Genomic DNA, 22,612 nt, shown 5'->3' on the forward strand with positions numbered 1-22,612 from the left:
TTCCTCATAATACTGAGACGTTCTATTGAGCCCTGTAAAGATATTTTGAATTGAACTCCTTACAAATTCGAAAAGGTATTTGGAAATCGCCCTTGACAACTGTGAGGTTTGCGCACTATTCTAGTTGAGGATAGAAAATTTGCAGGAAGTCATATTAAAATCATTTATTTTTAAATAAGAGCTTATGTCTTACTCCATTTCTTATGAGGCTGTTTCATGCATATGGTAACATTTTTTACGATCGGTCCAAGCTTAGTAGATACTCTTGTAAGCATAAGGATAGAAGTCATAATAGTAACTATACGGATAGAAGCTGGGATAAGAACGTGCCAGTGGCGAAACGTATGAGTTGATAACCGGAGTGATGTGTGTCTTAATTGCTGGTGCTACTATCGGTGTGGCCACATTGGCGCGGTCGTGAACTATGGTCGAACTCTGATGGGAAACGGCGGTGGGCACACTGTGAATCAAATCGCCCACCTTGGCCAAAGTGGGTTCCTGGATTATCGAAGTGGCCTGCAGTGTTGGAACCAAGTGAATTTCGGTATCTTCTATGGCATCCAAGACATCAGGCTTTTCGGTCACTTTGCCTACAACGGCGTTAACGAACAAAAGCAGTGCCACCTATCGGAGAAAAGGACTTTTTAATGAATTACTTATTTTTTGGATGCGTTTTTGCCACTTACCAGTTTGAACATTTTCTCGTCTCTTATAAATTTGCAAGGGAAGAACTTATTCAGAAATGGTCTGCACACGTCGGTTGTCGCAAAGCGTACTGTTGCCCAATCCACGATTGGACAATCGTATTTATACCAAAACCTACTGTCATCCTCTAATTGGGCAGCAGTTAAAAAATCTAAATTGATTCTGCGTTAACTAAGAGCAAAGCGACAGGAATCTTGAAGAGCACTTTTTTTACTTTTTCGCATCTCGAATCTCCATAAAGGCTTCTGGCTCTGGGATGTGGCGCAGGCAAGGTAGTTTCGAATGTGGAAGACGAATCGCAAAAAGTGAATGGTCGCAGAAGTTTTGCTTATTACTGCGGTCGCCTGTTTGTTGCCTTTGTTGCAGCAGCGGCTATTCGCGAAATCGGTAATGAGCGTACGTGCCATTGCGCAACGCACATTCATACCAATGCCTAAGTCTGCCTCCATTGGACATACCTATTTTCAACTTGGCCTAGCGTTGGAAAATTGTTTTAAATTGCTTGTGTTATTGGCGTAATGCGGCTGGAACTGTTGTAATGTTCTTAATTATCTGCATGGCTTCGCAAGTTCAAGTGCAACTGCGGTTGCGCACGCAATTGGTTGCAAGTTGTTGGACCGACTACCAATATTTATGGTATTGTTATACCGATGTACTTATCATCCGATCTGGGGCTGCTTTATTTTTAGACTGTTGTATTTTTGTTGAAGCCATGTTAACAGTAAAAATAGTGGCAGCGACCACAGCATTCATAAATGTATAAAGAGAAGTAAAAACGGGCGAGACGAAGCCACAAAATATTCCAATTTTATTTATAAGTAGTATTAAAACATACATACATACTTACTACAGTACGATGGGCTTATCACCCATGCCCTTTCTTAACCTTTCGAAGCAAAAACAGCTTTCAAAGCGGAGATCGAAGAGGTGGTGGTCGAAGTCGATTCTCTTTTCACAGGTCTTTTCAAAGATTCGGCGTATGGTGAATAGGAGGATGAAGTCATGTGTAGAAGTTCACGCAAGGGAGGAAACTGATCGCCATCCTCATGGTTGTGCCAAGAAACGTTTCTTTTACATATGACTGAAGCATCTCACGACTTCCCGTATTAGGTCAAGTATCCTCTGGGTTGCCAAAAAACATCGATTTGAAGGCGAGCCAAAGAAGGGGAAATATCCATCCCTCCTTGACTCACACCTTCACTAGTATTTTTTAAACGGTAAGATGTTTATAGAAAGATTTTCTAAGAAAGGAAGTGAAATTAGGAATGATTCTTCAAAGGGTAGAAGTTATAAGAAAAGCTTTCAGCTATTTCTACTCAAGTTGATCGATTTTTTTTTGTTTTGGCAATAAAAATTTATTTTCACCTTCCATTTACTATTTAAGGGTGTGACACTTTATTGGAGAGAAAATGATATGCGCAATACTTCAGACAAATATCTCTGAGGGATTGAGTGTGCTTATAAAGACAGACAGACGGGCATGATGAAATCGACTCAATTCGTCATTTCCATACACCTGAGTTTGCCATTCATAAATTGCTTTTTATAAATCATTGCCATTAAAACAACAAAAACCTGCTACTTTTCTCTAAATAATAATGAAAAAATTAAGTAAGTCGATTTTTTACAATTAATTGTTTAATAATCGCATTGTGCAAGTACATTTTATGACCAGCAGCACGCACTGGCAACGCTTATCGTCGGCATAGCAGTGCAAAGTGAAGTAAAAGCTATTTTACTTGTCGAAAAATGCTCTGTGATAAATTGTTATTCTATAATTCAAGTTTGATGTTGCAGCTTTCGGAATAAGGTTTAGCTCATGGAATTGCAGCTGTCATTTGGACTCCTATATATTTTTGTTAATTCAACTGAAACAAAAGCTAGATTTGCGATGAATTTTGTTGACACGGTGAGTGGTAGCCACGAATTCGACAGCTCTTCTTAATCACAGCTTTATCGACCGAGGAAGCAAAGCCTCTCAAACTGTTTATGTTTTGTTTATATTTCACAGCTGCGAGATTTCCAAGTTCTAGGCAGCAAGGACCAAGTGAAATGCGCATTGGGCGCCCGAGTGTTTTTGGACTTGCAATGTGGTAAATTTGCTCAATGGATTTTCAATCCAATAAGAAATGACCATAATGTAAATATTGTTTTAATAGATAGGCGGATAACGAATTTGGAAAAATGCTACGATTCTGAATTGAACTTGGTTTATTTACAAGGGCAACGTGACGACGCTTTTATAGCATTTATTCCTCTGCTGTCAAGTCAACCGTTAAACCTACTCGATATTGAAAATATTCAGAAATGTCTGACAAAATGGTAAGTAACCGCTTTTTCACAATTTCTGTTTTTATGCGGCATATTTTAATTAAAATAAGCAAAATATTATTGGAATAATAAAATATGATCCTAACGTTAACTTAATATTTCAGTGCTTACATTACACTTGCCGTTTGCGATACATCATCAAATATTTTGTATTACCAAATATCTTTGGGGATAATCAAAAAATAGAATAACACACATCCACGTACAGTTGTGCAAAATAATAAGAAAACCGTTAACGGTAACGTCTTGCCAACATTGAATGTATGCAGGCCTGTAGAAGAAAAGCGGACCCCGGAGATGATTGTAACGAATTTTTATTGAAAAATCTGAAGAAAGAAGAACTCCTAGCCCGGGAGGAACTCTTCCTGATATGCTTATTTATAAATAAAACGCGCATTACTTTTGGTGTTAAAATGAATCACTTCTTTTAGATTTATTAATACGCAATAACTATATAGTATATGAAAATTTGATTTGCTTTTTTCACAATTTAAATGAAGCATTTGTAATGTTTATAACTTCACAATCATTTATTTATTAATTCTTTTGTTGTTATGATATTTTTTAATTAATACTTTTATGATCTTAGTGTAAAAATATGTTTTATTATTATTTTTTATATATGTATATATGTATTTCTATATATAGGGTCTGACCTTGCAAAATATTAATGGCTTTATTGGAGTTACTGTTCTTACTAAATATGAATTTGAAATTTATTTTTTAAGGGTTTCATATAATATTTAGCACTTTTAAATACACTTTGTGTGAGGTTTTTCATTCATATGCAATCAGGCACGTAATTATAATATTATAACATTGTAATATCAAATTAATTTCCCCCTTTTTAACACTAAATATTTAAAAAGTTAGAGAAAACATTTAGCAATTAATGAAATTTATACATATCCTTGCTGATTTAAGCATGGGTGTTGTCCGCCATTTTTGTAACGGAAAATTTGGCCTTGGAGTGGACTAATATGACTATGATATGATTTACGTGTTAAAAAAGAATAACTAAGTTCATAAAAAGTAGTTAAATGAAATTAAGAAATAATTTCGAACAGTTAAATTGTTCGCCAACTATATTTAAATAACTGTACCTTTAATGTTCAAAAATAAATAAAACTGGTACACTAAATATGTTTGTTTTGAGCAAATATTCATAGAACTTCATATGATTTTTCTTTACATTAATTTATTTATCGACGAAAAAAATCGATTAGCTTTATCGAATACATTTAAATTCCATTACAATTAATTATGATTTTTTTTACGAACTTAATATTCGTTACGGTCCCAAACATTATCTCATTATTCCACCAGAACGGTTGAACAGCTACAGCGCCAACAAGTTGAAATTAATTCTTAAAATAAATTTGCAATTCGAAAACTTAAAAACGTTTTGTGCGCCTTCTTTACAAAAGCAAAACGACGTTATTTTGCTCCTTTCCGAAAGTTTAGCTGAAAACGACACTTTTCCAACAATTTGTAATAAGATTTACGTGCAATGTGATGACGGTACCGTTAGCTGCTTGATAACGAAGTTATTAAAAGCGAATGTGAAACTCTGCTCTGCTAAAGTAGTAACAAAATTAATTTATTTTCAAACTACAGGAAGGTCAAAACTCAAATAACTCCTTGGTGGTATCATAAAATGTTGTTGTTGTTCTTATATGCTATTACAGCGATAGCTAAAGTCGGTTGTATTGGAGTGACGATCAGTAATGAAACCGAGAACGGTTCCTATTCGGAAAAGTACGAAATATTCCTTGAACTCAAAATGGATGGTAAAACTTATTTCTTCGCATTGGGTGGGTATTATTGGTTCATCAAGGAATTACTAAAGGATGGAACATTGGGTCCGTATACGGACAAAGGGAAATTCGTATATAGTTATAATAAGGGATTCTCTTACAATATTCAAGGCAAGCAATATGTATACGCCATTACCAAAACGAATTATTGGTTTATACAGCAAATTTTAACAGGCGGACGCTTGGGTAAAGAGACATCCAGTGGATATTGGGATTCATCACCCAATCTTATATTCCCAGTTAATGTTAATCGTGAATATTTTGTACTGACTGTTTCATCTCAAAATTGGTACATGAAACAATTGACATCAGTTGGAACCGTAGGTAAGCAGACTGATAACGGAAAATGGAAAAAATACTACACCCTTGGATTTCCATTTTCAATTCAAGGTAGGCAATTTATTTACTTAACCGATACTGCTAGATGGTCCACAAGGGAAGTAATCAGCGGTGGTAAAATGGGTAAGGAGATCGTAAATGGACAATGTAGAAAGAAACCTCTACTTTATTACCCATTTTCTATGCACGGCAAGCAATACTATTATGGCTTGAACCAATCTAAAAAGGATTGGTTCATACAAGAATTCAAACCAAGTGGCAAAATGGGAAGTGTGCATGCTGTAGGTCTATGGGAAGATTATTACCATGTGTCGCTTCCCTTTACAATCGATGGCGTTCAATTCATGTATTTTTTGAATGATAAAAATTATGTAATACGAAAAGTAAAACAAACTCCACCTTTCTGTCCGATTCTAGTCAATCCACAATCATATTGTAGCGAGGAATCAAAACTGAAATGCGGTCCTTTATATCCCCGAATAGAGAGAGTAATGAACTATGGTGGCTCCAGTGAGGCCTGCACTGACTTCAATTTCATCAACGATTACATAGCCGATATCATGAAAGATGACTACTATGTAACAGTAAAGGTTAATGATCGCAAATCTGCCATCAAGTCCTATTCGAAGTTAAAGAAAGGTGCAACAATTGACTTAACTGTGGCAATGAATGCTGAAATATATCAGAAGCATTTGACGAGCGATAAGCCGCCAGAATCTCAAGCCGTACGTGAGCATGTACGAAAATTGGAACAGGACGAAAACGATGAAGCTGGTCATCTATTGGCCCCTTCTTTAGGTGGTACACTGCAGGCGTATAATTTTGTGCCACAAAGTCCTATGATTAATCGAAAACTGCTGGTGGCTGGTAATAGCATACGAGCACCACAACGGGGTTGGTTCGATGTAGAGGGCTTGATACGCAACTATGTAACTGAAACTGACGGCCACGTAGGTTGGCACCTAGTCATTTCATATGGCAACTTGGCAAATTCACTGCGTCCTACCGAATTCTGGTTGTTGGTGAAATTCTATGATGCCGCTGGCAAGTTAACAAACTGGGGAGCGAATAGGGCTATCACCGGTTATCACTTTCGCAATGTACCCACCGAAGCATGCAAAGATTTGAATAGTACGTGGTGGAACATACCCTATTAACGCATTTTCTAAACACCTTGTATGAAGAATTTTAACTTTGTGAGAATAAATATGTTTATTTGCATTTGCACGTGTTTTTGTTTTAATTCAGTGCTCACAGTCAGGTCATGTCTATAGATTTTGCTATTCCGATTCCTATATATAGGTATATTTATATCCGAGTTTTCAAATTGCATACCCTCCTATGTGTTTATAAACACTTGAAGGACATGTAATTTAAGTACTGTCAAACAGCTGAAGAACTGTCAACTCGGCAGTCAATTTTGGATAATACTTTTCAGCGCTACAACAACTTCCACACATGATTTATCGAAAAAAACGAGTTAATTTAATACGTATTTATTACAATTGAAATTAATATTTTCATTGATAAGTGTTTAAGCATAATTAAAATAAGAAACTAAAATTACTCAAAAACAAAGTAATAACTAATAGGGAAAATGTATATTATAAACAATAATTCTAAATAATGCGATTACAAACAGATGATGAATACAGTTATTATCATGCATGTGCAAGCAAAGATACGCCAAATAGCTTAAAGCAAGCAAAGGTGTGTTCGATCAGTTCACTAAATTTTACAATAATCCGTTTTGTTGTACAACTATGTATGTATGTATACAAAGTATTTGAAAACCAACAGCAAATAAGACAAAATTTGGACTTTTGTTATTATACTTGGGCGACGTTTAATTCAACGCACCTTTAGTTTCAAAAAGAAATTAATTCAAAATTTAAATTTATATAATTTTCAAAAATAACAAAAACATGATTTGAAATTGCAACTCCTTATCACCAAAGGTACAATCTATGCTTAGGGTTTGAGCAAATTTTTATAGAACTCTTTAAATCGGAAACTTATTTTCCGTTAACTGTTTGTTTTAACTGCATTATAAATTCAGAAAGCGCAACCTTACATATAAGATTAGATTGTGGATTAGACTTGGTAGTCGTATCATTTCAATTTTCGGTTCATATTCTCTGTATATACTTATAATATGAATATAGGTGTAAGTATGTATATTTATATACGTATTTATCGCTTTACTTTACTTTTTAGTATTTATTGCTTGTGTATATGCATGTATGTGTGAAAAACTTGTTGTAAGAATGACAAAAAAATATTTACAACAATTTTTTGCTTGTGGATGCTACGCAGAATTGCTAACTCAGTTACTTTCTGTTAGCAAAAACAATTTGCTTTTCCATTTATGTTGTGTAAATGACGTAAAAAACGTGCAACGGTAAAATGAGTTTTGTTTAGCATCCAAATTTTTGTTAAAATCAACAATTTACTTAATTTAAACTTCGCTTAATCTAAAGGCATGCAGACATTTCTTGACTTCAACATAATACAATATCTTTATTTCTACTAAAAATCTACTTTCATCTCCCATTTTACAAAATTTTGCAAAAAAAAAAAACAAAAATGCATAAAAGTTTTCTTCAACTTTCTCGCGATATTTTGTATACTTTCTTAGGCGCACATTTTTCAAATAGCTGCTTTTGTTAGTCGGTTGTTTGTTGGCAAACATTAAAAATTATCTTCACTTAATTAGTTGAGTTTCTAAAACATTGAAACTTTTTTTTAGTTAAACCAACTTCAATTTCGCGATTTTTTACGTTTTAATGAACTCTACATAAATCATTAATATATTTTTATATGTTTATTCGCGTATAATATAGGTGTATATGTATGTATAATTGTTGTTTTCTCTTTATAAATAATTTTTCACCTTCTCTTAAATAACATGCTTCTTTTATTATGTAATAATGCATATTGTTTTGTATATCTAGCCGAGCTATGTGTTCTATTCAAATTACTGTTTACTTAAACTAATACACAATAAACAGCGATGGTCACACCAAACATTTGAACAAGTTAGAGCGAAGCATTTCACAAAATCGAATATTTCAAACGGTATAATAAGTGTCCAAACGGCCAACATTCGCAGTACCAAAGCGGAAAATTCATTCGCACTGTTCCGGCTTCCCAAGTTGGCGTATACGAGCTGCTTTCCTCTATATCTTAAAAACAATTGAGCTGCGCTTTTGCGAGTTATCAACACCAGTCGGCGGTGTAGGTAAAATCGTGGAAGAATAGTTGCTCTTCGTCAGTCAAATGCCTTGGCTCCTTTGGAGGCGTCAGCTGCGGTTTTTCCGAGGTGAATTCCTCATCGAAGTTCGATACGTCCTCAAGATGGTTCTGTGAAGAACAGTTTTTGATTATTTTTTATAGTTATCTTCCACATTTTAAGGTGGATACTTACAATGGTCGGCACAAAAGGCGGCTTCACCTTACGTAGCAATAAATCATCCCAACTGATTGAACGGAAGAACGCTTGCTTCTTCACATCCTCCGCATCGCGTTCTGAAGAACCCAATCGCCGTTCTGGATTCTTGCGCAATAACTAAATTTTTCATTAAAGATGTAGACACGTTTATAATTGCGTAAGTATTATTGTAATATAATTTCAATTTACCCGACGCATAATGGCTATCGCCTCCAGTGACAAGAATCGCGGGTAGCGCACTTCATCGTTAACGATCGAATCGAAAACTTCCTCCTCATCATCGCCAGGGAATGGAGACTGCAATTGATAGAGTGTTTTAGGTATTGCACAAAATTTTTTTTTTTTTTGAAGATTCGCTCACTCACCTCGCCGACAAGCATTTCGAATATCAGTACGCCCAAACCCCACCAGTCGACGGCGCGTGTGTATGACGTCTCTGTGAGCACTTCTGGCGCCAAAAATTCTGGTGTGCCACAGAAAGTGCCCGTCCGGTCGCCGAAACCCATGCCCTCCTTGCACAAACCGAAATCAGCAATTTTCACATAACCTAAAATGGAAATTTGGATTAGAAGGAACATGTTGCTTGGCAGCTCATCACGTGACCACGTGCTCACCATCTGTGTCCAAAAGGAGATTATCCAGTTTCAAATCACGATATATGATTTTGTTTTCATGCAAATACTGTAAGCCGAGCACCACACAGGCGGCGTAGAAGACGGCACGCGGCTCCGAAAACACATCGGTGTGAATGTGCATCATGAGGTCACCACCGGCCGCATACTCCATAACAAAGCAAACGTGTTGCTACAAAACCAAATGCAAACAAATGACATTACAAAAACAAAAAATAGAAAAAATTAACAACAACTCACTTCGGTCTGGAAACACGCGTACAAATTGACCAGAAATGGATGACGCATCGCATTGGCTACCTCGAAGATGCGCTTCTCACTCAGCAGCGATTCAACCTCGTCGCGTGCTATAATATCGCCCTTCTTCAGCGCCTTGATGGCATAATATTGGTTGGTGCTGCGCAACTGCGACAATATGACCTTGCCAAAGTGTCCGCGACCCAGCACGCTCAGCAACCGGAACTTGTCAATGGACAGCATGCCTGGCGGCACACTGCCGCCACCGATGGCTTGCGATTGGCGGCGTGACTCGTAAGCAGAGTCACGATACTGTAAACCGCGTGCCACATTACGACGTCCGCCTGTGCCCACGGCTGACGGCGGCGGCATGGCAGCCGCATTGAGCTCGTACTGATTCTGGTAGATGGGTTGCTGCTGGTAGGCAGCAGATGCAGGTGGCGATGCGTAGCCTTGACGCTGTGCTGCCTGTGGGAAATGCGGCGTCTGCACCGCAGCCTGTCCGTAGACGGTGGGTGTTGGCGGCTCCTGTACAATCGGTGAGTCGGGCACATATTGCTTTTGTTGTTGATTATTGTTGCTGTTGCTGTTGACTGATAAATTGCCAAATTGTGGTATAATCTAAAAGGTACGAATCATCATTAGTACATGCTTTGGATTAGAAACGAAATATTTGCGTAATTTCAAATACGCTCAAAGGTACCTAATGCTTTCGTTTAATAACTAAAGATCATTTAAAAATGTAAATATTATATATAGAACATTGTAACACAACAGCGAAGCTGAAAGCTGCCTACTTGTCAATCTTTAAGGCACATGTAAATATTTATAGAGCTTTCTAAGGCAGCGCAGTGCGTCAAAGGCATACAAAATTTTGAAGCTTGCAGTTTTTTTGCTTTACTAGTAAAAAAATATATATAACAGTTAATTTTAAGTACACAGCGAATTCGTAAAGTACTACATTTTCTAAAATAAATTAAGTTTATATTTCGTGTTAATGCTTTCATTGATACTCCACTTCGAATTTAGTCATAAAACGAAGTTATCTAATATGCTTCCATAAAAACAACTTAGTTGTAGGAATGCGTGTAGTTGGTATCTTGATGGACCAGAAAGTTTTTTTTTATTATATATATGTATATATATATTTAATTAAATATCGAATTTGAAGAATCTAAAACATTGTTCCTTTACATAAACTTTAGCGCCCACAACTCAGTTTTAAATGCCGAAACTTTCCAGTACAACCGAACCGAAACAATTTGGCTACTTTGTGGACGTAGGCGTCTTTTCTTGATGCTACCGCTAGAAATATTACCGATTTTGAAAGGCAGGTGCAAACTTATTTAAGAGGGTATTTAGTCTAGAAATTAAAAAAAATCGAAAATTTATAATTTTTTTCATAATTCGATAATTTACATGTTTAAAATATCTCACCAAAAAAATCTTTTTAAATTCAAATTATTTCCAATATTATAACCTTTTTAGTGTTGATTTTGCTGTTGCCACAAAATTTCAAGTTCTAATCAGCCGATTTACTTAAGATATGGCATGTATGTTCTTTAAACATCTCTCTCTCTCTCGCAATTTTTAATTTTTAAAAATTCTATAAAGTTAAAAAATTAGTGAAAAAGTTAACCTTTACTTTAGAGAAGGCACTATTTTATGAAAAATTTTGTTTTTTGTTGTTTTTGTTCACCTTCTTGAGATAGCGGACACGGCCTTTTCTCCTCTACTCATGGACACATTACTCAATGGAAAAAAAATTTTGAAATTAATTTTGTGTATGTATCATTGCCAAAAAATGCTCGAAATTCGCGCCTCTAGACTAGAATACCCACTTAACCAGTTTCATCAAATGTTCAAAGAACATGAAATTAAACGAAGAAAGACATTTAAACCGGGCGTCCTTCGCGATATGAAATCTTGGGATAAGGACCCACTTTTTCGAGGTAGACGCGGTGGAAACTCACGCAAAATCTACAATCCAGGGACTACTTGTGTGGGATTCCACAAGCCTTTGAAATACTAATTTAACACAATCAAGGCGCGGTTTAAGTTTAAGTTACTGCAGTCAAAATGTGGAGTGTCGAACACTAGACGACGCTTACAGGTGGTTGTATGTATGTATGTACATATGTGTGTTTCCGAGTGATCACTTTACCTGTACTGATTTTTCATTAGCACATTTCGTTCCTAATTTCTCACTCTCAATTGTGTAGTCGTACACTTCCGTCACTGTAACTGATTCAGTTCGAGGTGAACTATTATTCGATTCCAAGCAATCGCTTAGACTCTTCGTTTCAAGTTCGATTTCGGTTTCGATTTCATTATCAGTCAGTGTCGCCGATGTAGTTGTTGTTGGCGAAGTGTTAATCTCATTCTGTTTACTATCGGCAATGTGTATGCTTTTTGTTGTTGTTATGGTTGTTGTTGTTGTTGGATATATTGTTGTTGTTGTTGTAGTTGATGTTGTTGTTGTAGTTGATGTTGTTGTTAAAGGTTCAATTGTTATGTGTACAACATTGATATGCGCCTGCGAACGGTATAAATGCACAGAATACAAGAGGCGAAAGAAAAATTAAGCGTTTTTCACTTTGCGGCATTTGTTTTTGCTTTGCTGAGCTTAAAATCTGCATGAATAATGCCAAGATATACAACAATAAGCACACACAGACACACACACGTGTACAGAAGAACAGAACAGCTGAACATATAGGAACACAAAACGGTGAAGACACGTTGAATGGGTGCGAAGAGCGGTGACGAAAATATCAAATATGGCCACAAGAATTTTTATAAACAACAAAAACATAAACACACAAATACAACAAAACGTGTAATTACGTAGTTTAGCACCTTTAATGGAGAGCACCTCGCTAATTTATTAATAATTTACATGTTTTTTTTTTATAACTGTTTTGGTACTAGCCTTCTAAGTTTGCTTTATTAGTAATTTTATTTTAATCACAATTTTTACACACACACACACATATGGGACATAGCTTGTGTGGGTGTGGGAGAAAAAAAAGTGCAACCTACAGCGGATGCCTGCAATAAAGCTGGCGGCGCGTGAGCTGCATAGACTGTTGGGCAGAGGAGGGCGGCCGCTGATGTTAAAGCTGATCGTTTGAACTTCAGCAGTTTGTTGTTCGACTTGGAATTGCCTTGATACTGCTGCAATTGGGAGGTGCACAGCTGCTTAACGACGCTTGCAACCAATTGAAGGGTTGGCAACATGTCCAGCATTCCCAATTGCTAACAATCACAGACGGCACATTAGTGAACCAAAGACACGACCAAATTGCCGCGACGAAAGGCAAAAGAAAAAGCCACGAACTAATTAGTGAGAGAGGCGCCTAAATGTATGCCGCTATGGATTGCGAAACAAAAAAAAATATTTGTGTTTTGCGAAAAATTCAACAAAACACGGAGATTCTACAAACGACGTGCGAAGAATCTCGTACACTGTACTGTTAACGACCGTGATCTTGAAGAACTAAAGCAGAGCGACAAACGCCACCGCCAATCGAACTTCTTCACTCAACAGGCTTTTGTCACAGGGGAATCTTGACTACATAGAAGCGGTAAAAAAAAGAAAGAGAATTAACACACGAGCGCCGTAGAAGAGCGGCATAAAAGTGGAGGCGGTTATTATAATAAATAAACTACAGTGTTGTGCATTTAAGTGGAGATGCTCCTGATTTGAGCACTAAATCGATTTAGGTAAATGTTTTAGCCCTAAAGTAGATGTGAGTTGGTTCCTTGATAACAATAAAAATAAGTGTACTCACATGTAGTATGGGTGTAGTGACTCAGTCACAAATTTCAAAAGTACTACATTGAAAATATGGATTTTTCTATGAAATTACATATTTAAAATTAAATAAATTAAAATTAAATTCACCGAAGCAATTTCTCAAACAATGCCAAGAATTAGCTGTCAAACTTAAGATGCCCGTATTTTCTTGCTTTCTAAATTAATCATTTGCGGAAGAAAGTTGGTTGTTTTGAAAATATCTAAAAAATCTCCTTTGAAGGCCACTTTGTTTTTTGCGTTCAAGTGTTATTTTGACCCGTCTCTCTTTAACTTCTCATTTCAAAATGTCGCACATAAACGAAAAGCACATACATATACATATACCTAAATATTTGTTTTTAAATGCCCAAACAAGAAAAAAGTAATATTTCGTCTTTTTCGGATAGGCACACGTACCTCATAAGGCGCAGACTGCCTTTGAAATGAGTTAAATGTATACAAGTTTCATGAAAATAGGGAGCTCGCATGTATTAATTATTAAAACGAAAAAATATTTTTTTTAATTAAGAACGCCATTTAAAACAGCAACAAATATTATAAATTTATATGATTTAAAAATAATTTCACTTTTTTGTTGGCCAGAGTGCTGTTGCCGCCTGTAGCTTTGAGCTAGTGGGCGAACGGTGGTCGCCGATTCATGCGCTGTCGTCACAGCATTGACTGCACTATACTTAGTATATTTTGTATATGATCTTTGAGCGATTTCATAGCGCAAAACGCCGATTCCAACAATTTTGACATTGGCGCATTGAATATAAATTAAGTGGACACGAAATCTTCACACCTGAATATTGACGATTCGAAGACTTTCTCAACCGACGTATAAATATTTTTTATTATTTGCATTCGTTATTTTTAAACAGTGTCATAAACAATTAAGAGCAACATAAAAACAAAAGACTGAAGACTGACAAGGCGTGGGTGTGGTTGTGGCATTAATTGTGACGTATTTGGTGATCGAAAAACCCGAAGTTACGTATCGCGGTGTGTAAAATGCTAGTATGTATGTACATATGTATGTCTGGAAACTGTATTAAAGAGAGTAAGAGTTGCACGCTTGATCTAGTGCAATATTTTGTTCATTTCTAGTTTCTAGTATAAAAAGCCTTAAGAAACTGCATCCGACAAGTATGATGTTTATGGAGCGACTTTTGTCGCTTTTTGGAGCGACTTTTGTTTTACTTAGCGATTTTAATTTAAACAGCATTCTAGATAAAAATATGGTAGTCGAAAAAGTCTTTTCGTATTTCTAATCAAACCTCAACTTATTTTTTTTTAATTTATAATGAACTTAAAAAAAAAATATGTACCATTTTGGTTGACCACTTTTTGCTATTTTCCCGCTAGAGGCATTATTCCATCAGTGTAAAACTTTTCTGATTTCTCGGCGAAAAACTGCGACAAGTAATTTTCACAGGCTTCTCTTGAAGCCAACTTTACTCCATTAAGGGGCTATACCAGTGTGACACTTTCAAAAAAAAAAATTTTTTTTTTTGCTTTTTTCGATAGCTTATATATTCAAAAATATCCTGTGAAATCGGCGAGGTCGTATTTTAAATAGTTTTTGAATGGCAGCGTTCTAAATAGCGACCGCTCAGAGGTGCAAACATATATAAGTGAAACTTTAAACGCGTTTTTCTCGAAACGACATTTTGCAAATTTGCTGACATTATAACTCAACGAGAAATTAACCGATCGACTTCAAATTAAAACTGGATATAGTTGAATACATTTGCTATACAATAGACTACGATCTTTTTGATTGGCTGAAAATTGTCAATTTGGCATTAAAAAAACGACAATTTTTTTCGCAAAAAAAGATTTTTTTTTTTCAAAATGGCGCAATTTTCGTAATTTTTGATATTTTTCAAAGATCGTAGTCCATTGTATAGAAAATATATTTAAGTTTGATAAACATTTTGAATTTTTTTGTTTCAGCTACTCAATCGACCGGAATCATGCTAGCAGTTGAGGCATTTTTTTTTTTTTGCACTTCCGCAGACAGCACATTACTCCGTTATTTTTCAATATTTTTGCAAATTTTTTTTTTTTAATATAGCTAAAAATATACTTTATTACGTCCATAGAACGTCGAAACATTCAATCTAGTACTTTCTTTTAAAAAAATTCACGAAAATCGCCTAATTTTTCATGCGTCACACTGGTATAGCCCCTTAAGGAAGTTCTGCATTGGCCGAAAACAAATGGTATTTCGATGGTGCAAGATCAGGGCTAAATGTTGGATGTATAAAACTTCCCAGCTCTCCCAGTTTTTGACGAGTCATCAAAGATGTGTGTGGTCTAGCGTTGTCCTGATGGAAAACGAAGTCCTTTCTGTTGATCAGTTCTGTCCGTTTTCTTCGGTTGTTTGCTTTATTCTTATAAGTTGTTAACAGTAAAATGTAGAATCAATCGTTCGACCTGGCTGTAGTAACTCATAGTGGATAATTCCTTTTCAATCACACCAAACACTCAGCACAACCTTTCGAGGCGTCAATCGTGGCTTTGCGACCATTTGTTGAGCTTCACCACGATTGGACCATTATTGTCGTATTTGATCCACTTTTCGTCTCCTGTTACCATTCGCTTCAGAAATGGGTCGATTTCATTTCTTTCAGGAAAGAATCACACATGTTCATTCGGTCCATTGAATTATTCACAGGAAATTCATGTGATACCCAAACATCGAGCTTCTTTTTGCAGCCAGCCTTTTTTAAATGGTTCAAAACCGTTTGATGATGAATGTTAAGTTTCTTAGCAATGTCATGGCTGTTTATGTGACGGTCCTAGTCAATCCTTTCCATAATTTCATCGACTTTTTCAACGATAGGTCGACCAGAGCAAAGTGCATCTTTCACATCGAAATTTCAAGAACGGAAGCGAGCGGACCGTTGTTGTGCTACACGAACTGATACAGCATCATCTCCGTAAACTTCACAAATTTCATTGGTGGCTTCCGTGACATTCTTCCCTTTTTTATACAAAAATTTCAAAATATAGCAAAATTCTTCATTATTTTCACTCGTTTTTGAACAGTTGTTACTTTTTTTCAACTTCCCCGAATTTACCTTTTTTATTTACATAAATGAAGCTTAAAATCTCATCTTTCCAACACTAAATGGTATGACACAATGTATCTGCTAACACTGGAGATATACGACTGCCACGACATCTATTGACAAAATACGAAAAGACTTCTTCGACTACCCAATATTTTTTTAACGGCATTAAATTCGCAAAAAAAAATTACATGCAAAAAAAAATCCGAATGAAATTTATTATATGGTATTCCATGTACAAAATCCAAGAGTTTCGCAGATGTCATTTGAGTCTTTTTGCCGTTTGAATCCTAATGAAAGATCGCCTTGTGACTACTTATATACAAGCATGATGTACCTATGTATATATGTATATTTATATTGATTCAATTTAAGGCTTCTAATATCTTCACTATGTTCTATATTTTGTCATTACAAAAAAAAATATTTAAAAATAAGAATTAGTTTGACGGAAACGGTTTTAGCATCACAGATATTAATATATTATAATATTATTAATAGCATTTCAAAACTTAAGTGTGTGAGTGTGGTAGCGCTGGCGTGTGATTTATATGCAATGCTTACATAACTATGTGCAGGTTATTTCAAAAATTCAACAATTCAACAATTTATACGCAACATTTAAGGAGTTAGGACGCTAAGTACAAGTGGTTACGAGGGATTAAGAGATGATCACAAACTGCTGTGAGGGATGTGGATTTCTAGCCTGGCTTTTCGGGTGAGGTTATTTACAGTTAAACAACAAAGGACAACCGTGGACTGTTTCACATTATTTACAAGTAAAAAATAAATATAAACAAATTGAGTGATAAAATTGGAAATTTGTGTTACTTTCCAAGCTTGCATGTGTTTAAAATATTGACGATATTAAAAGTTTTCACGAAAATAATAAAAATAAAATAAACTCTAAACACAAGTCAAATGAAAAAAATTAATAAATCCAAAAAAAAAATGCAAAAAATAATTTTAGACTTTTTAGTGATTTTTAAAACAGCATAAACCGAAACTGAGTTTTTTTAAATTTAATGTTAAAGATTTTCATCCAAAATGTATAAATAGCATGCTGGACAAGTTAAACCAACTTCAAACAGGCTTTACAGCCTCGCCTATAACGTATATGTATGTATGTATGTAACTCGTCAAACATAAACAACTGTAAACTATTAAAACAAACAGAAAATGTGCAGGAAAACAATGAAACATAAAAAACACAAAAATTATATTAATCCTAACCTCGACACAGAAACGATCACCGGCATCGATGCTGTAACTCGTCGGCGCAACATCGAGCGCCGCATACTCATCGTCATCGGGATACTCCACAATCGGCAATGCGCTCGGCGCTGGTGACGGTGGCATCTCAATTATCGGGCTGGTCATATTGCCGGCCCCCAACTCGCCGCCCATCAATATCACCGGCGGCATGGCCAATACTGGACGATGGTACATATTGGCCATGCCACCGACCGACGCATTTGCATTGCTATTATTATTATTGTAGTTTTGCTGCTGCTGCTGCTGCTGCTGGTTTCTGAAACTACTTTGACTAGTTTGGCGTGCCACATGCGGCACATTGTATTTACTATTATTATTCGCCATTGCTGCATTACCGAAATGCGGCGCCACCACCGATTGGCTGTTGGCTTCGGGAGTTGTTGGCATTGAACCCTGTTGACGACCCTGACCACCAGCGGCCGGTGGCTGGTACTGGTGCAACGGCATTGGCTGGTGTGTGGGCAGTGGTGTGTGATATGGCTGGAGTGTTTGCTGGGCGGCCGAGGCAATGTACTGCTGCTGCATGGGCTGCTGTTGGGGCTTCGGTTGCAGTGTTGGTGGTTGCTGTTGCGCATGCTGTTGTTGCTGTTGCTGTTGTCGATTGTATTGATGCACCGGCCGTTGCAATGTATTGGGCTGCGAGTCCATTTGATTGAGAAAATCGAATTCACGCAATGCGCTCTGTAACTGTCGTCGATTAACAACAAAAAAAAGAAAACATATTCGCAAACACAAAAAATGACACAAAACTAGAATGCGTACGAAATGCATGAGAGGGCGGGGATCGCTAACGAAGAGACAATGGGGTATTTAACTCTAACTTAGATTTACAGGTAATAAACTAAAGTATATAGGCTTAAGTATATAAATATATATAATATATATGTATATATTGCATTCAATAATATTCGTAGATTTCATTTCACAAAAATATATTTACAAATATGTACATATACAGTAAATGAAAGTCGAAGCTCTTAGCAGTCATGGTTAAACTATTGATGGTTCTTGATGAAAACATTTTTCATATAGTGGTCTCAATCATATTAAATTCGGACCTCTTTTGATTGCGTCTTTGACGGTTAATTTTTATATAAAATAATGGACTTTTGGTAAAAACGTTAACTGCGGTTGCACCGAAGCTGAAATAACCTTCACAAATAAAACATTTTCCACAGAAGACCATGATTTTACCGGTCAGTTTATATGACACCCATATGCTATAACAGTCCGATCTGCAATTTTTTCAGAAATTCTTGCGTTACCTTACAGCAATCTGTATAAATCGGTACACCTCATTAGCGCGATGCGATTTTTACAATGGATAAAAATATCGAACAAAGCATTTGTCTCCAATTTCTTATTTCTAACCGAATTTCGTAGGCGAAATCGATGCGAATGTTGGAATAGGCTTACGGTGATTCAAAACACAAGCCTGCTGGACGACCTTCGACCTCATCAACTGATGAAAATAGTAAATAAGTGAAGAATATGGTGCTTGAAAATCGTCAGGTAAGTGTTAGAGAGATGTCAAGAGAGCTTGAGCGCGAGTCCTTTCGAATGATGTTGGTGGATGTTGTGGGTATGAAACGCGTCCTTGTTCGAGTCGTCCCAATAAAGCTGAATTTTTTTTCAAAAATAGTACCATAAACAGGTCTCTTTGGACATGCTTGATCGTGCGCATTCCGATTCGACATTCGTGGAGAGCATTATAATTGTCGATGAGACATTGGTTTATGAGTTTGACATGCAAACAAGTCAACAATCATCGGAATGGAACCCGTTTTCAGTCAATCGAAGAGATAGATCAAAATACTATCAAGGTCATCCCAAAAAGTGCTCATGAAAAATCGAGGACTGGAAAAATCGTTGGCATAAGTGTATTACATCTGGTGGGAGATTACTTTCAAGAGGATAAAATAAATAAATATGTCCGGGTACTTTTTTGTCACAAGGGTAAGGACTTGATTTTGATCATTCAGTTTGAATGAGTATAACAAAGTGTTTGCCAAATTTAATAAAATTGTATATAAATTGGGAATAAAAAGTGACGAAATAAGGTTCCAACCACAAACTTTAAGTTAGGTCTCTTTGCTGATACAGCAGTCTCAGTATTGGAGATCAATTTATATTCTATGTACTATGAATGAAAACTGGTAGTCATCAGGCTTTATTTTAACTCAACCTACTGAACGCCGACCTACGCTACTTTAAGGGGCTCTTAGGTCTAAGCAAATCGTAAAAAATTAAAGAAGATTCGCAGCACGATTTCTTAAAAGGCTGCCCTTGTTTCCTCATTTGGACCAGAGACAGCTCGTAGACATATTTTATCTTCGTTAAACACAACAATTTTCTTTAGTACACAACCTTCCATAGTTTAACCATGATTACTAGTAAGTACTCCACGAAGTTGTCATGAAAAATATGACACAATCATGTATGAGACATGCAACTAAGAGCTACCGCCAGCGTCTGTTAAATCGCCATTGCCCCGTTTTGAATTCGAGAGTCTAACGTAAAATTTAGTATTGAGTTTTATCTACAGTTCTTAAGACAAAGTTGCTCGTCTCGATGCTAATTTCAAAATTAAAAACTTTAAAAGAAAGGTACCTAACCTCAAAAAGTTTTTAGCCAAAAGTCTACATATTAATTTTTAAGAAATGTATTAATTTCGACCTAAAAGTGATCAATTTTGTTAAATGGTTAAAAAATAATAATGTTGCTTCAACAATATTCCAACACCGTTACATTTACTGGCTTCAATACAACTAGATATTTACAATAGCCTAATACAAGAGCAACAACAAACACCAATTCCACTTAAAACGGCAAAATATCACATAGTTACTCAACAAGCTAATAGTATATATGTATAACGGAACCGAGCAATTTATATAATAATATACAACGCGTACTAAACAAAAATTACAAATTAATAACCACAACAGTAAATAAAATCCTGCTTGAAGCTTTCTTCATACAATCTATAATGTTTTCTATGAGTGAAGCATTTATTTTTATTGTTGTTTGCGTGTTATCACTTACCTCTGGATCGAGTTTAGGTGGCGCCGTGGTCGGAATGGGTGGCGGCTGCGTCTGCGTGGGTGTTGGCAATTTCGAAGTGGGTCTCGAGCCCAGTGGCATGCCGCCGACAACTTCAGCAGTCGTCATTGAGCCATGCTTCCCGGCGATCTGCAAATGCAAGTTATTGTTTTTCGTAGACAAATGATGTTGCTGCTGCTGCTGTTGTTGTTGTGGTGTAGAAGATTGTGTAGTTTGTGAAGGCACTTCCGGTGGCAGCACTGCAATGCCCTGCATCGAAAGTGGTCGCATGCCACTCAGACCACTCACTTCGGGGTCAGGGCATTCACCAGGTGTTTCGACGTGATCGTGCAGACCCGCATCAGGATCATATTCTAAATTACGTGCCTGCTGGCCGGGTGAATACGGTTCGGGTTCGGCATCGATGGTGCCGGACGATGGTGAACGTGAAATGGGCGATTCGCTGTCGCGTGAATTACCGCGTGTTGTGCCTTCGGTGGCGAGGTGCGAGCTGGAGGGTGTATTACGTTTCAGCAAACGACCCCATGTGGCCACATTGATGTTCATTTGCTTTGCACGTGGTATATTCTTCACTTGTTGTTTATTGAATATCATACGCTGGCGACGCAACTTCGGTTTTTGCGATATCATCGGATTGAGGAATTTAATTTCGGCAAAGAGCAGACCTTGCGGCTCCAATTGCAATGCCATACCATGTCGCACATCGTCGATGAACTCTTCTAAACGCAAGAATTTCACAGCGCACAAGGATCGCCAGTCGTGCCAGTAAACGCCAATTTCCAGTTCACGGGAACGGTCTAGATCGATGGAGAAGCGCTGATCCCAAGCCTGTTGCGAGCAAGGCTTCCAAGATGTCTGCGCCACTGTTATATTATCTAGCTTTATGACTGCCATTATTTCAGACGATGTCTCATCCTTGACTGAATAACTTTTCGAACTGCTGCGGGACGTTACACCCTTAACAAAGCTGCGCAAATCACCCGGACTGGAATTGTTATCTTTATCGCGTCGCGAACGTCCAGGTACGTCTTCGAGTAAATCTTGGCACCCCATCAGACGCACTTCCAGTTTACCGGATACGCTGGCGCAACGGCCGAGTGAGGAGACCTGTTGGTATGGTTTTCCGCCCAACAGACCGCCGTGAAAGGGTTGCAGAGACGTGTAGGTGACTGGAATTGGCGACGATGCCTGCTGTACCGACTGCAGCTCCGATTTTAGTTGGTGTGCGGCCGGTGAATCCACGGGCAATTCCAGACGTCGCAAGTCAAGCGAGTGCCTTAGGAGATCCAGCTTGCGTGAAGACTCACTAAGGCTTATATTTGCCTGTTAGTGGAGTGCAGAATGACAATAATTAGTTATGAATCGCATATCAGTTGGTATAATTTTTTAATAAAATTTAAGTGAATAAGTAAAAAAATGTAGGTTTTTGGATTGGTTTACCTTGTTATATTGTATATTCAAACCTTAAAATGCCGAGGACATGTAATTAAAACTGTTGAGCAAGACTTGGTTTGAAATTAGAATAAATAAATCTATTTTAAAACAATGGCTCTGAATGAACATTGATTTATTTGAATACTTACCTCGCGAAACTTCATCTGACCTTTATGAAGATGTATGTATGTATGTGCGTGGGTGATCCTCACAGTATAGAGATCAAGAAAATAAACCTCAATTCTCAAAAAAAAAAGTATCGCTCATCAATGATGACAGCATCATCCCTGTGCAGTACTCATTGGATCGAAGATTGTCGTCCTCAAAATCTTGATGAAAACGGTCTTTCGGAAGGACCACAAAAGAGCCAATTCAGATAGTTATGTTTTAAATTTTTTGGAAATTTTACGCAGATTTTGGCTTATATCTGGATCTGCAAGCTACTGAGT

At 36.9% G+C, this 22,612-nt stretch overlaps 3 protein-coding genes across 13 annotated transcripts in view; 1 reads left to right on the forward strand and 2 right to left on the reverse strand.

Moving 5' to 3' along the window:
* Positions 1 to 246: 246 nt before the first annotated feature.
* LOC120770230 lies at positions 247 to 756 on the reverse strand. The gene is made up of 2 exons (XM_040097515.1): positions 687 to 756; positions 247 to 624 (listed from the first exon to the last, which is right to left on the reverse strand). The coding sequence occupies exons 1-2, from the start codon at positions 696 to 698 to the stop codon at positions 253 to 255; spliced, it is 384 nt and encodes a 127-aa protein (XP_039953449.1). The 5' UTR covers positions 699 to 756; the 3' UTR covers positions 247 to 252.
* Positions 757 to 2,419: 1,663 nt separating this feature from the next.
* On the forward strand, positions 2,420 to 3,755 carry LOC120770957. The gene is made up of 4 exons (XM_040098685.1): positions 2,420 to 2,614; positions 2,717 to 2,798; positions 2,865 to 3,027; positions 3,141 to 3,755. The coding sequence occupies exons 1-4, from the start codon at positions 2,525 to 2,527 to the stop codon at positions 3,220 to 3,222; spliced, it is 417 nt and encodes a 138-aa protein (XP_039954619.1). The 5' UTR covers positions 2,420 to 2,524; the 3' UTR covers positions 3,223 to 3,755.
* Positions 3,756 to 8,091: 4,336 nt separating this feature from the next.
* Positions 8,092 to 22,612, reverse strand: part of LOC120770954 (serine/threonine-protein kinase N) — a 64,916-nt gene continuing 50,395 nt past the window's right edge. For 6 of the 11 annotated variants that reach the window (XM_040098675.1, XM_040098674.1, XM_040098673.1 and 3 more), the window contains 9 exons: positions 20,712 to 22,052; positions 17,625 to 18,353; positions 11,677 to 12,048; positions 9,516 to 10,133; positions 9,258 to 9,447; positions 9,009 to 9,190; positions 8,833 to 8,940; positions 8,620 to 8,760; positions 8,092 to 8,555 (listed from right to left, as the gene is read on the reverse strand). In XM_040098675.1, coding sequence (XP_039954609.1) covers positions 8,412 to 8,555; positions 8,620 to 8,760; positions 8,833 to 8,940; positions 9,009 to 9,190; positions 9,258 to 9,447; positions 9,516 to 10,133; positions 11,677 to 12,048; positions 17,625 to 18,353; positions 20,712 to 22,052 — 3,825 coding nt within the window. In that variant the 3' untranslated portion in view covers positions 8,092 to 8,411. The remainder of the gene's footprint in view (positions 8,556 to 8,619; positions 8,761 to 8,832; positions 8,941 to 9,008; positions 9,191 to 9,257; positions 9,448 to 9,515; positions 10,134 to 11,676; positions 12,049 to 17,624; positions 18,354 to 20,711; positions 22,053 to 22,612) is intronic. The other 5 variants (XM_040098679.1, XM_040098678.1, XM_040098671.1 and 2 more) reach the window with 4 other exon arrangements.

Source organism: Bactrocera tryoni, chromosome 3 (assembly GCF_016617805.1).
Source record: "Bactrocera tryoni isolate S06 chromosome 3, CSIRO_BtryS06_freeze2, whole genome shotgun sequence".
In the NCBI taxonomy this organism is placed as follows: domain Eukaryota; kingdom Metazoa; phylum Arthropoda; class Insecta; order Diptera; family Tephritidae; genus Bactrocera; species Bactrocera tryoni.